The 14,352-nt window shown below is 50.9% G+C and overlaps 2 protein-coding genes across 2 annotated transcripts in view; both read right to left on the reverse strand.

Moving 5' to 3' along the window:
• Positions 1-753: 753 nt before the first annotated feature.
• Positions 754-9,263, reverse strand: EBI3 (Epstein-Barr virus induced 3). Its single transcript, XM_004378458.1, has 5 exons — positions 9,197-9,263; positions 7,450-7,570; positions 6,426-6,604; positions 4,386-4,543; positions 754-906 (listed from the first exon to the last, which is right to left on the reverse strand). The coding sequence occupies exons 1-5, from the start codon at positions 9,261-9,263 to the stop codon at positions 754-756; spliced, it is 678 nt and encodes a 225-aa protein (XP_004378515.1).
• Positions 9,264-11,895: 2,632 nt separating this feature from the next.
• The window catches only part of ANKRD24 (ankyrin repeat domain 24), a 25,989-nt gene continuing 23,532 nt past the window's right edge, over positions 11,896-14,352 (reverse strand). The window contains exons 19-21 of the mRNA XM_004378459.1: positions 12,543-12,668; positions 12,227-12,292; positions 11,896-11,973 (exon numbers count right to left, since the gene is read on the reverse strand). Coding sequence (XP_004378516.1) covers positions 11,896-11,973; positions 12,227-12,292; positions 12,543-12,668 — 270 coding nt within the window. The remainder of the gene's footprint in view (positions 11,974-12,226; positions 12,293-12,542; positions 12,669-14,352) is intronic.

The raw sequence follows: 14,352 nt of genomic DNA on the forward strand, positions 1-14,352 counted from the left end.
TAGGAGACAGAATAATAACTCTGCTGGCCACAGACGGGATGGTTAGGGCAGACCCCTCTGAGATGACCTTTGAGCTGAGACCTGAGTAAATCCACAGACAAGCCCTTGGACACTCTCTACTCTCAAGGCCTGGCTGCCTTGCCTCCTCCTCAGAGAAGCCTTCCCAGACTCCTTTGCATCCATTTGCATATCCACCCACAGTGGGGCTCACTTCTGGGCAGATTTGAGGGAGTAAGCAAACCAAACTATGGAACTGAATACATTCCACTGTCCTGTCCCAAGCGGAACCCTCACCACCTCTGCCTGACTCCCCCAGCCCCAGGTCTCTCTGCCCACCCAGCCCTGACGCCCTGGGAGTAACAATTTGCTGTGTCTGTATCCAGCTCTGTCTCTCGCATCTCAGACTCCTCGAGGACAGAGCCAAGGCTGAGTCCCCTCTGGGTTTTCATTCATGTCCCTTCAATGAAGGGACAAAGAATCTGGATTCCAATGAAAATTATTCTTTTTTAATTAAACAATAAAGACCATTTCACATTCACAGTTCACAAAGCCCTGCACTGTGGTCAAAGGAAGGGGAACATCCCATTTCACAGATAAGGAAACTGAGGCTCAGAGAGGTTAGTCACTCGTCCAAGGTGGCCCAGCAACACAGTGGCAAAGCCAGAACTTGAACCCAGGTCAGTCTGGTCCCATTCACACCCGGAATGGGTGGCAGGGACCCAACCCCGCTGTGGGGGTGCTGGGAAGACCCCACTACTTGCCCAGAGTGATGGGGAAAGTGGCAGGGAGACTCCAGTCGCTCAGCTCCCCATAGTCCAGGAGGTCCTGAGCAGCCACCTGGATGCAGTACCTGGCTCTTGGTCGCACATTCCTGAGGGTGAAGGATGTGTCCTCAGTGGGCCCCACCTGAGAGCAGACAGGGGCTTGGGTCTCTTGGAACAAGGAGGTTGGGAAGTGCTGTTGTATACAGCACAGCATGACCCAGCCTTCTGTCCCCTCTTCTCTAGGACTCTGGCACCATCCTAAACAGCATTCCCTATACACCTCTCCTCCATGTCTTTGGCCCTTCCTCATCCTAACCTATTCTGCCTTCAGTGCTTGGCTTCAGAGCCACCCCTTCCAGGAAGCCTTCCTGGGTCACACACCACCCCATGATGTCTCACCACTAAGTGTCATTACTCATCAGGACCCCCACTCTCAACAATCCCACGCCTCCTCCCGGGTCCCCAGACCAGAGCCTCTGACTTTGACCTTGATGCTGCCCCTCCCCATCCCCCTGCACAGCCCTGTCTTTCTTGTTCTCTCTGTTGCCCTTTCTCTCCATCCCCACTGCTCCCCACTCTCTTCCTAGATGCTGGCCCTCTCTTCCTCCTCTGTCTCACCGTGCTCCCTTCCAGCCACCAAAGGCATCTTTTTAACCCCAGACCCACCTCGCTTGCTCTACCTGAGCTCTCCAATACGGAGATGTGGCTATTGAAGTTTTAAAATTATTATTGTTGTTGTTGTAAATATGTATGTAACACAACATTTGCCAATTCTGTTGCTGTTAATTGTCAAAGTCGATTCTGACTCGTGGCGACCTCATGTGTGCAGAGCAGAACTTTGCTCCACAGGGTTTTCAAGGCTGTGATCTTGCAGAAGCAGATCACCAGGCTTTTCTTCCAAGGCACCTCTGGAAAGGTTGGAACTGCCAACCTTTCTGTTAGTAGTCCAGTGCTTAACCATTTGCACCACTCAGGGACTCCTTAAGTTTTAAGTTTAGATGAATGTATGGTTGCACAGCTTTGTGACTGCACTCAAAATCACTGAACTGTGTATGCTTTAGAAGGGTGACTTTGTTGTATTGAACAGCATCTGTTTTACGGGCCACGGAGTTGGTTCCAACTCATAGTGACCCCGTGTACAACAGAAGGAAACACTGCCTGGTCTGTGCCATCCTCACAACCGTTGCTATGTTTGAGTGCATTGTTACAGCCACTGTGTCAGTCCATCTCATTGCGGCTCTTCCTCTTTTACACTGACCCTCTACTCTACCAAGCATGATGTCCTTCTCCAGGGACTGGTCCCTCCTGATAACAGGTCCAAAGTAAATACGACAAAGTCTCACCATCCTCGCTTCTAAGGCGCATGCTGGCTGTACTTCTTCCAAGACAGATTTGTTCGTTCTTCTGGCAGTCCATGGTATATTCAATATTCTTCGCCAACACTGTAATTCAAAGGCATCAATTCTTTGGTCTTCCTTATTCATTGTCCAGCTTTCACATGCATATGAGGCGACTGAAAACACCATGGCTTGGGTCAGGCGCACTTCAGTCCTTAAAGTGACATATTTGCTTTTTAACACTTTAAAGAGATCTTTTGCAGCAGATTTGCCCAAGGCACTGTGTCGTATGCTTTCCTGACTGCTGTTTCCATGGGCGTTGATTGTGGATCCAGGTAAAATGAAATCCTTGACAACTTCAATCTTTTCTCCGTTTATCATGATGTTGCTTATTGGTCCAGTTGTGAGGATTTTTGTTTTCTTTATGTTGAGGTGTAATCCATACTGAAGGCTGTGGTCTTTGATCTTCATCAGTCAGTGCTTCAAACCCTCTGCACCTTCAGCAAGCAAAGTGGTGAGCCTAATCCTGCAGAGGCTCAGCTCCTCAGCCCAGCATTTGAGGCCACCAGGGACACAGCTGTCAGCTCTCAAAAGCTCATTTCTTTGTTCCTTTGTTTAAATATATGTTTTCAATTGAGGTGGAATTCACATAGCATAAAACGAATCATTTTAAAGTGTACAATTCTGTAGTATTCATTACTTTCATCATATTATACAACTGTCACCTCTGTCTAGTTCCAGAACATTCTCGTCACCCCAGAAGAAAATCCCATGCCCATTAGCAGTCACTCCTCATTTCCCCTAATCCCTAGGCAACCACTAATCCACTTTATGTCTCTGTGGATTTACCTACCCTGGATATTTCATATAAATGGAATCATACAACATGTTTTCTTTTGTGTCTGGCTTCTTTGACTCAACATCATGCTTTCAAGGTCCATCCATGCCATACAATGTATCAGGATTTCATTCCTTTTTATGGCTGAATAATATTCCATTGTATAAATGGACCACATGTTGTTTATCTGTTCATCTGTGGATGAACATTTGGGTTGTTTCCACCTTTTGGCCACTGTGAATAGTGCTGTCATGAACACACATGTACACGTATCTGTTTGAGTCCTTGTTTTCAATTCTTTTGGGTATATACCTAGGAGTGGAATTGCCGGGTCATATGGAAAAGGAGGAAGACCCTCGTGATGGTTACGGTTGTGTGTCAACATGGCTGTGCCATGATTCTCGGTGGTCTGGCAGTTATGTAATGATGTTATTATCCTCCATTTTGTGATATAATGTAATCATCTCCATGATGTGATCCAACGTGATCAGCCAATCAGTTGTAAGGGGAGCTTCTCAGGGGTGTGGCCTGCATCCAATATATATGGACATTCTGGCTCGCTGGCTTTTACTTGCTCTGGATCCTGTATTCAGCTCATCATCATTGGACCTCTGGTTCTTCAGACTTGAACCAGCAGCCTGCCATATTGCCTGCTGATCTTGGGGTTCATTGGCCTCTGTAGCCTGTGAGCCATCAGCTTGCCATCTTACCTGCCCATTTTGGATTCGTCAGCCTCCACAGCCCGTGAGCCAGCAGCCTACCGTCTGAGCTGCTGATCTTGGGTTCGTTAGCCCCTGTAGCTACATTAGCAGGAGAAGCCTCCATCCTGATGCCTGACCCACAGATGTGGGACTTGCCAGCCTCTACAATTGCATGAGCCATTTCCTTGAGATAAAGCTCTCTATGTATCTATATATATACGCTTCACTGGTTTTGCTTCCCTAGTAAGACAACCCTCAGTGAGATGGATTGACACAGTGGCTGCAACAATGGGCTCAAGCATAACAACGGTTGTGAGGATGGCATAGGACCAGGCAATGTTTCATTCTGTTGTATATAGTTATGAGTTGGAACCAACTCGACAGCACCAAAAAACAACAACAACAAGGACGTCATTCCTTTTTATGGCTGAGAAATATTCCATTGCACGTATATACCACATTCATCTGTTGATGGACATTTAGGTTGTCTCTACTTTTTGGCTACTGTGAATAGTGCTGCAGTGAACATTGGTGTAAGAGTCTTTGCATGGATGTATGTTCTCATTTCTCTTGGGCAGATACCTAGGAGCAGAATCGCTATCTTCCTTTATTTTACACGCTAGTCACCCCAAAGTGCATGCAAACCCCAGCACACCTCCAAACCTCTGCATGTACTGTTCCCTCTATCTGCCATGTCTGGTACCAGCCCGACCACCCTTTCTGCCCTCCCTCTCGTCCTCCTCACCTGTCGGAAATGGGCAGATCCGTGACGCTTGTAGCGGATCCGGTATTTGAGTGTGAAGATCTCTGGGATGGGCCAGGACCGGGGGGGCTCCCACTGCACCCGCAGCTGCTTCCCAGGGATGGGGCTCAGGTAGACGTCCTCTGGAGGGTCTGGTTTAACTGACGGACAAGCAGGAGGCAAGGTCAGGGGAGGGCAGTCATTCATTCATTCATTCAACCAACAAATATTTATTGATTGTCTACACTGTCCCAGACACTGGACACAGCAGAAACCAAGACAGAGCCAATCCCTACCCTCCCGGAGCTTACAGTCCATCAGGGGAGAAGATAAGAAATAAGAAACAAATCAGCAACTCATACAGAGTAGGCAAGAAAGTTTGGGAGTGTAGGGTGGAGAGTGGGTTGCAATTTTTTTTTAAAGATATAATTCACATACCACAAAATTTACCCTTTAATAGTGAATGTCTTAGTCATCTAGTGCCGCTACAACAGAAGTACCACAAGTGGATGACTTTAACAAAGAGAAATTTATTCTCTCACAGTCTAGGAGGCTAGAAGTCCGAATTCAGGGCGCCAGCTCTAGGGGAAGTTCTCTCTCTCTGTTGGTTCTGGGGGAAGGTCTTTGTCATCAATATTCCCCTGGTCGAGGAGCTTCTAAGCACAGGGACCCCAGGACCACAGGACACGCTCTGCTCCCAGCTCTGCTTTCTTGGTGGCATGAGATCCCTCTCTGCTCACTTCTCTCTTATATCTCAAAAGAGATTGACTCAAGATACAACTTAATCTTGTAGACTGAGTCCTGCCTCATTAACATCATAGAGGTTAATATTTACAACACATAGGATGATCACATCAGATGATGAAAGGGTGGACAATGTTATAATACTGGGACTCATGGCCTAGCCAAGTTGACACACATTTTTGGGGGACACAATTCAACCTATAAGATTGTACGTTCGGTGGTTTTTAGTATATCATAAGGATGTGCAACTATCACCAATGTTTAATTCTAGAACGTTTTCATCACCCCCAAAAGAAACCCCAGACCCATTAGCAGTCATCCTCCCTTCTCCATTGCGCCTAAGCCCTAGGCAACCACTAATCCACTTTCTATCTCTATGGATTTGCCTGTTCTGGACATTTCATATAAATGGAATCATACGTATGTAATTCTTTGTGACTGTCTTCTTGTACTTAGCCTAATATTTTCAAGGTTCATTCATGGTGTAGCATGTAGCAGAACTTCATTCCTCTCTATGGCTGAACAATATTCCCCCACATTTTGATCATCCATTCATCTGTTGCTAGACACCTGGGTTGTTTCTACTTCTGGGTCCTTATGAATAATGCTGCTATGAGCATTCATGTACAAATTTTTGTGTGACCATGTTGCAGGGTTATATAGGAATTGGTTTATATGATAATTCAGTTCTGAGGAACTGCCAAACTGTTTTTAAAGCAGCTGCATCACTTTATATCCCCACCAGCAATGTCTAAGAGTTTGCCAGTTTTAATAGAGTGCTCAGGGAAGGCCTCATTGAGGAGGTGACATTTGAGCAGAGACCTGAAGGAAGTGAGGGAGGAAGCCAGGTGGGTATCTGTGGGAAAAGCATTCCAAGCAAAGGGAACAGCATGTGCAAAGGCCCTGGGGCAGGACCAGGCCTGGTGAGTTGGAGGAAAAGTGAGGAGACCCGTGTGGCTGAAGCAGAGTGACTGAGGGGGAGAGAGGGGGAAAGGAGAGCAGAGAGGGGACAGGGCAGGTCATGCAGGGCCCTGTGGACTTGGGCCTTTACCCGAGGGAGGTGGGAGTCCTGGAGGGCTGTGAGCGGAGGAGGGACGAGCCCTGACTCAGGTGCTCACGGGCGCCATCTTGCTGCTGTAGGGGGAACAGACTGTGGGGAGGGGGACCAGGTGGAGTCTGGGTCTATTGTGAAGGTGGAGCCAACAGGAACGGGTGACAGGTAGAAGGTGGGGATGAGAGAGAGGAGTGAGGAGCAGGAACATGATGGCGGCCCTCCACACCCCCACGTCCCCCACTCACTGATATGCTCTGGAATGAAGGGCAGGAGAGTGCTGCTGACACCCCCGGGGTGGATGGCTGTGACGTTGAGCACGTAGGGCACCATGGAGAACATCTGGACATCTGAGATGGCACAGCTGGGGGTTTCCGGTGTCAGCTGGAGGCAGGGTCGGCTCTCCTCGTGGACAGCCACACCGAGCCTGGCAAAGTTGGGCGCTGTGAGGCTTTGGGGCTGGGCTATACCCTGAACTCCAAATGAAAGCAAAGAACTGGGGCAATGGCTGGGGAGCCAAGGGGCTGAATGTCAACATCCTGACTTTGGAATCCCACCATTCCAGAGGCCTACAGATTCCCAGGTTCTGCAGTGTGAAATGAGGACTGCAATCCTCCAGATTTCTGTGACCCCCAAGATTTCAGACCTCAGAATGTCGAGACTTTACCTCAGCACCATTCAATAGAACTTTCGGAATGTTCAAAATGCTCTGTTTGTGTGTTGTCCAATGTAGCAGGCACCAGCCACGTGTGGCTATTGAACATTGGAGCCCTGGTGGCGCAGCGGTTAAGAGCTTGGCTGCTCACCAAAAGGTCAGCAGTTCGAATCCACCAGCTGCTCCTTGGAAACCCTACTGGGCAGTTCTACTCTGTCCTATAGGGTCACTATGGGTCAGAATCGACTCCACAGCCACTGGTTAGGTTAGGTTTTAGGTTAATTTAAATTTAAAAGCTGATACTTGATTCAGTTATCAGAAAACTTGGAAAAGTCCTTTGGAACAAAACGGACGTGTGCATCTGTTTTTTCAACCACAAATTTTACCCAAATCTAAATAAAACCAGTAGGACCGACCTTGACTCATGGTGACCTCACGCGTGTCAGAGTAGAACTGTGTTCCATAAGGTTTTCAGTGGCTGATTTTTCAGAAGTAGGTCGCCAGGCCTTTCTTCCAAGGCACCTCTGGGTAGACTCAAACCTAGCCTGAGTTCTGGGGTCCCCAGGAAGCCTTGTGTCCCCAAGGTCCTTTCCCACCTCCCTTCCTGACTCTCTGACCTGTATGTGGCAATGAAGGAGGTGGGCCTGGTGGCGTTTGGAGCTGGAGGCTGGGTCCAGGAGCAGTCTACGGCGACTGGGTACCTGAAGGCTCGGCACTGCACCCTGGGGTGGATCGGACCTGCTGCGGTCACGGGAGAGAGAGGGAGGAGTGTGAGCTTCCGATTGACCCGGAGATTGTCAAAGTCCTACTGTGTGCTTGGCCCTACCATGCTGCCAGTGGGTGCCAGGCACACAGTAGGTGCCTAATAAATGAATGTGGAAGGAATGAGTGAATGAATGAATTCATCTACACCATCTCTTACCTGCTCTACAACCCACCAGGGCAGGAGTTATTAGCCTATTTTCCAGACAGGGAAACTGAGGCTCAAGGAGCCACAGAGGGGAACTGGTGGTAGGAAGCAGGTGGGAGGGAGATGTTTAACTGTATCTCTGTTTTGTAACATTTTTGTGTCGAGGCACATGACTGCATTCAGTATTCCAAAATGCATGCCTACAGTTAAAATGTATATTTATACCCATATCTGAGTTGCTGTTAGCTGTCTTCAGGGCGGCCCCTGACTCATGGCAACCCCAGGCACAATGGAATGAAACACTGCCCGGTCCTGCACCATCCCCATGTTTGGTTGTGGATTGGATCGTTGCCATCCACAGGGCTTTCGGGGGCTGATTTTTGGAAGTAGATCGCCAGGCCTTTCTTCCTGGTCTTAGCCTGGAAGCTTAGCTGAAGCCTGTTCAGCATCCTAGGAATACACAAGCCTCCACTGACGGACGGGTGGTGGCTGTGCATGAGATGTACTGGCTGGGAATGGAGCCCAGATCTCTATAGGGAAGGCGTGAATTCTGCCAGTGAACCCGTCAATCCCCCTTCTATGTTGTTATTGCTAGTTGACAGCCAGTCAGTCTCCACTCACAGGGACCCCACGTGAAAAAGGACTGCCTCATAGGCTATACTCTTTATGGGAGCAGATTGCCAGGCCTTTTTCCCATGGAGCCACTGGGTGGGTTTGAACCTCTAACCTTTAGGTTAGCAGCCAAGCACTTAACCAGTGCACCACTAGGGCTCCTGCCCCCTCTATATCTGTATCCATAGCTATACACATAAAAAAAAAAAAAAAAAAAAATATTGCCGTCCAGTAGATTTCAACTCATGGCGACCCCATGTGTTGCAGAGTAGAACTGCTCCATAGGGTTTTCTTGGCTGTGATCTTTACAAAAGCAGATTGCCAGGACTTTCTTCCACGGTGCCGCTGGGTGGGTTCGAACTGCCAACTTTTAGGTTAGTAGTCAGGTGCAAACTGTTTTCGCCACCCAGGGGCTTCATCTATATCTATCCATATTCGTATCTATATCTGTATCTATGATACAGATCTCTTTTCATCTCTGGAGCCCTGGTGGCGCAGTGGTTAAGAGATGGGCTGCTAACCAAAAGGTCAGCAGTTCAAATCCACCAGCTCCTCCTTGGAAACCCTGTCGGGCAGTTCTACTCTGTCCTATAGGGTCACTGTAAGTCTGACTTGACAGCAATGGGTTTTTTGGTTTCTTCCTCTCTGCGCCTGTTTCCCCATCTGTACAATGGGTTGGTAACCCTGTGCCACCAATACGCTTACATTAGGTGTGAGTTCCACCCAACCCAGACCCGTCCAGACATGATATAGGAGGTCAACATCGAGGTCCCCAGGTTAAGTCCCACTGCCTGGGGGACCCCATTCCCTCCCCCACTCCCCCAACACGGAGTCCCGCGCACCTTCCCTTCCATCGCAGGGCGCGCAGCCGGCCCAGAGGACGACAGCCAGGAGCAGCCTGGGAGTCATGCCGCCGGCCAGCGTTGCCTTCAGGGGCTGGAGCGGAGCGCTGGAGACGTACTCACTCGGACCCGACACGCCTGAATGGTGCGCGGGCTGCAGGGGCTGGGATCCGCCCGGGGAAGCCCAGGCCAGGTCTGGGCCTCACCGCCCTCCCCTCCGCCTGACTCACTGCAGGGTTTGGCGGAGGGACGAGCAGCCCCCCGGCCCGCAGCCCCGAGAAGGGTGGGTGGGGGCGGGGCCGGAATGCCCCAGAGGGGTGGGGCGGAGGCTGGGAAGGGAGAAGTGGCGACCCCGTGGCCTTTCCCAGAAAGGCAGGTCCTTCCGTCCGGCTTTCCGGCTGCAGAGTCAAGGGGGAAACTCCGGGAGGCGAAGGGGGACGGGAGAGACTGAGGGGGAGGAGATACACAGAGACAGAGAGACAGAGGGGGAGGAGAGAGACAGAGACACAGAGAGAGAGAGAGAGACAGAGACAGACAGAGACAAAGAGTGAGAGACAAAGAGACAGAGACAGAGAAATAGAGACACAGAGAAAGAGACAGAGAGACAGACACCCAGCGAGAAAGACGGAGACAGACAGAGAGACAGAGACACGGGGAGGAGAGAGATTCACAAAGAAACAGAGACAGAGACACGGGGGAGGAGAGAGAGAGTAATGGGGAGAGGAGAGAGGCAGGGAAAGAGAGGCACACACAGACTGATAGATATAGGGAGAGAGAGAGACAGATGGGGAGACAGACAGAGGCAGAAACAGGGAGATGAGTCACACAGAGAGAGATAAAGACACATTCAGAGAGCGAGAAAGAGATAGGGAGAAACTGATAGAGACCCACAGAGACGAAGCCACAGTGAGAGATGGTGGCTGAGAGGGACGGTCTGCACAGACACCTGTTGCCGTTCAGTGGATGCCAACTCATAGCGACCCTATGGGACAGAGCAGATCTGCCCCATAGCGTTTCCAAGGAGCTGCTGGTGGATTTGAACTCCCAACCTTTTGGTTAGCAGCTGAACTCATGACCACTGTGCCACCAGGGCTCCGGCAGGCACACGGGGCATGTTATTCACTCACTGAGCCACCTTGCGGGAACCCACCACTTGCCTGCCGTGCTCCCAGCCACCGAGAGACCGCAAGACCCACAGACGCCCAGGCCCTGGGGAGGCAGCCCCACCCTCTGGAATTCTCCCAACGATGGGGACACCCAGGGACATGCTGAGCCCTTCCGGGGCCACCTGAGGAAACCCCCAAGGATGGGCTCGACAGGCTTGGGATTCACGGCCACACCCCTGCTTCCCCCTCCCTCAGCTGGAAGGAGCCAAGAAGCCCCAGGGGCTTTCAGGGGATTTGCCAAGGGGCAGGGAGGCTGCGAGTGGGGCGCTCTTGCCAGGCCTGGGATTCAGGAAGGGAGTGAGGATGAGTCGTCCAAGCGCACGGCGGAATCCTGCCTTTATGTAAAACGCTGGTATTTTGATCATCGTGGATTTTTTCACATTCGTTTTCATCTTCTAACATATTGCTTGACAATTTGATTTACCATGATGACTGAGTTTTGGGGTGCCCCCTGAAATTTTGCATGGAGTCCCTGGGTGGCTCAAACGGTTAAGCGCTCAGCTACTAAGCAAAAAGTTGGCTGTTCAAACCCACCCAGAGATGCCTCAGAAGAAAGGCCTGGAGATCTACTTCCGAAAGATCACAGCCACTGAAACTCTGATGGAGCACAGCTCTACTCTGACACACATGGGGTCGCCATGAGTCGGAATCAACTCAATGGCAACTGGTATACAGATTACTCCCTGCTGAGCTCAGCTGGGAGCCCTGGTGGTGCGGTGGTTAAGAGCTCGGCTGCTAACCAAAAGGTCGGCAGTTCAAATCTACCGGCCACTCCTTGGAAACCCTGTGAGGCAGTTCTACTCTGTCCCGTAGAGTTGCTATGAGTCAGAATCGACTTGAGGGCAATGGGTTGGGCTCAGCTGGACTGGTCCCCGCCTGTATGGGGCCCACGGTCTCTACAGGAGCAGGAGGCGCAGAAAGACAGAGTTGTAACTGGGCCCTGCTCAGCTGTTAACCAAAGGGTTAGCCGTTGGAGTCCACCCAGCGGTGCCTCAAAAGAAAGGCCTGTCGACCTACTTCCAAAAACCATCCATCGAAAACCTATGGGGCCCAGTTCTACTCTGACACACACAGTTAGGTCGCTGTGAGTTGGAATCAACTCCACAGTGACTGGTTTAGTTTTGTCTTTTTTAAAATTTTGTATTCGAGGCAAATGCCTCCCTTGCATCACCCTATTCCCAGCCCTGCTCTGGGCACCCTCCCTCCTCGCAGTGCGGGAGCCCGCAGTCAGGCCACGCGCTTTCTTTGGTCCTGTGCACAGTGATGGTTTATTCCCGTGGGGAGGAGGGGCCTCACAGAATCTCCGGAATCTCAGAACATGGACCAGGGGCGGGGATGGAGCCAGTTTGGGGACAGTCAGGAAGGGGCTGGACTGGGCCCAGGCTGGGCTCCAAGCGCAAATGGTCACTGAAGGAGTCCAGATAGCCCCGGGGGTCCGGGTGAAGCCAGTCTGTGTGGGCCTTGGAGGGACAGAGTCACCGGCCGGGAACGATCCGTGCAGAGGACACCGAGGAGGTGTTATCCCGCCCAGCCTCAGCGGCCCTGAGCTTGGAGTCGTTGCATCTGCAGGATCTGACTGAGAATTCGCTGCACATCTTCATCCATCTGGCCCTGGGGTTATGGGGAGCAGAGAGAGAGAGACCCTAGGGGTCCTGCCCTGGCTTCCCACCCTCCTCCCTCCCCACCCCTGATCCAGACACCCAACCCAGCGAATGAACACAGACAGATTTCAACAGGCCATGAACCTCTCCCCAGGATCAGCCTCCCACTATACAGATGCCCAGGGAGTGGCAGGGGCATGTGCAAAGCCACGTGGGCACTGTGTCAGGGGCCGGGGCAGTTGACTCACCTCCTTCAGACTCACCTGGATAGCACAGAGCAGGTGACTCCGGTACAAGGCCACCACGGCACTGTGGTCCCTGGCAGCCTCCTGTGGGTAGGAGGAGGGGTACTCAGAAAAGCTAGAAACTTCAAGACACCCCAAAACACCCCCTTTGCACCCAGACCCTGTATTTGGTGGTATGCATCAGTGTAATGATGCCGGCTGCTAAAATATGGAACTACTTTCTGCCCATGCCTGGGAAGTGCATCCCAGCCCCCTCCCGCGATTCCTGCCCAGAGCTGTCCACGGCAGCCCCCGCCCTGGCCCTGCCCCAGCCCCTGCCCAATGGGGCCCTCACCTCCAGCTGCTGCTGCAGGGCCTTCACCTGGCCTTGCAGGGCCTCCACCTCAGGGGTGGCTGGGGCGGCTGGCTGGTCCTTTAGGGCCTCCTTAAGGCTGAAGACTTCTTTAGAGAGCTCTGTGATCTGTGAGGGATAGGCTGTTCATGGTCTCCCAGAGCCCAGGGCTGGGGACGCCTTGAGGCAGCAGGAAGAGGCTAGGGACAAAGACTTGCCAGGGAGAGACACATCTCAGGGGTTAGCAAACTCTGGCCCGGGGGCCGAGTCTAGTCCACAGTTGGTTTTTGAATGGCTCACAAGCTAAGAATGGTTTTCACTTTTTTAAATGGTTGGGGGGAAAAAAAGTCAAAAGAAGAATATTTTGTGACATGTGAACATTACATGAAATTCACATTTCAGGGTCTGTAAATAAAGTTTGGAGTCCCTGCGTGCTGCAAATGGTTAATGTGCTCAGCTGCTAACTGAAAGGCTGGAGGTTGGAATCCACCCAGAGGTGCCTCAGAAGAAAGACCTGGTGATCTACTTCTGAAAAATCAGCTTCTACTCTGACACCTATGGGGTCAGCATGAGTCAGAATCGACTGCTTAGCAACTAGTTTTTAAAGTTATTTTGTGTGTGTGTATGTGTGGTAAGCTATTTCTACAATCGGCAACTGATTTTTAAATAAAGTTTTATTGGCACACAAACACACGCCCATTGGTTAATATGTTCATATCTTAACGTGTTAATGGCTCTGATGGCTTTTGCACTACTGGGGCAAAGTTGAGTAATTGTGACAGAGACTGGCCCAAAAAGTGGAAAAAATTGGCTTTTTGGCCCTTTACAGAAAATGTTTGCTGATCTTGTCACATCCCCTCTCAGAAGCCTCCATTGGTCCATCTGGAAAATAAAGGCAGCTGGAACAGGAGGGCCGAAAGCAGCCTGGCCTGGTTGGGCTGGGGTTGGATAGGCCTGGGCTTGAGTCATCTTGAGAAGATGACTTAACCTTCCTGAGCCTCAGTTTCCTCATCTGTAAAAAGGGGAGAACCACAGTTCTTGCCTTCATAGGTTGCTGTGATCACACACTGAGATGAAGTTTAAACTATGCCTGGCAAACAGTAGACACTCAATAAATACTGGATGTTATGAGTACAGTAGATCAGAGGTTCTCAACCAGAGACAAGTCCGCCCCCCTGAGGGGACGCTGGGTAAGGTCTGGAGATGGTATTGACTCCTACAATTGGGGAAGGGGGGTGCTACTGGCATCGAGTGGGTGGAGGCCAGGGATGCTGCTTAACATCCTACAGTGCACAAGATGGCCCCACCCCAGAGAAGGATCCAGCCCCAAATGTCCAGTGTTGACGCTGAGAAACCCTGCTCTGCACAAACCCTGTAACCATTTTATCCCCATTTTACAGAAGAGGAAACTGAGGCTCAGAGAGGTGAGTTACTTGCCCAAGGTCATACAGCGAAGCAGGGTTGGGTGACTCTTTGTGCTAATGTGCCCAGGGCTCTGGGGGCCCATCCACTGTCGAGTGACATGCTGTGTGACTTTGAGCAACTCACATCCCCTCTCAGAGCCTCAGTTTCTTCATCTGGAACGTGTGGCTGAAAATGCTTTCTGGTTCTCTGGGTTGTGGGAAGATTAAAAGTGATAATGTATGGAAAAAACCCGACCCAACAACCAGAGGCTATCACCATCACCATCACCATCAATCACCATCAATCACCATCACCATCACCATCACCATCAATCACCATCAATCACCATCACCATCATCATCACCATCACCATCACCATCACCATCAATCACCATCACCATCACCATCA

This window comes from Trichechus manatus, unplaced genomic scaffold, assembly GCF_000243295.1.
Source record: "Trichechus manatus latirostris isolate Lorelei unplaced genomic scaffold, TriManLat1.0 scaffold00057, whole genome shotgun sequence".
Taxonomy (NCBI): domain Eukaryota; kingdom Metazoa; phylum Chordata; class Mammalia; order Sirenia; family Trichechidae; genus Trichechus; species Trichechus manatus.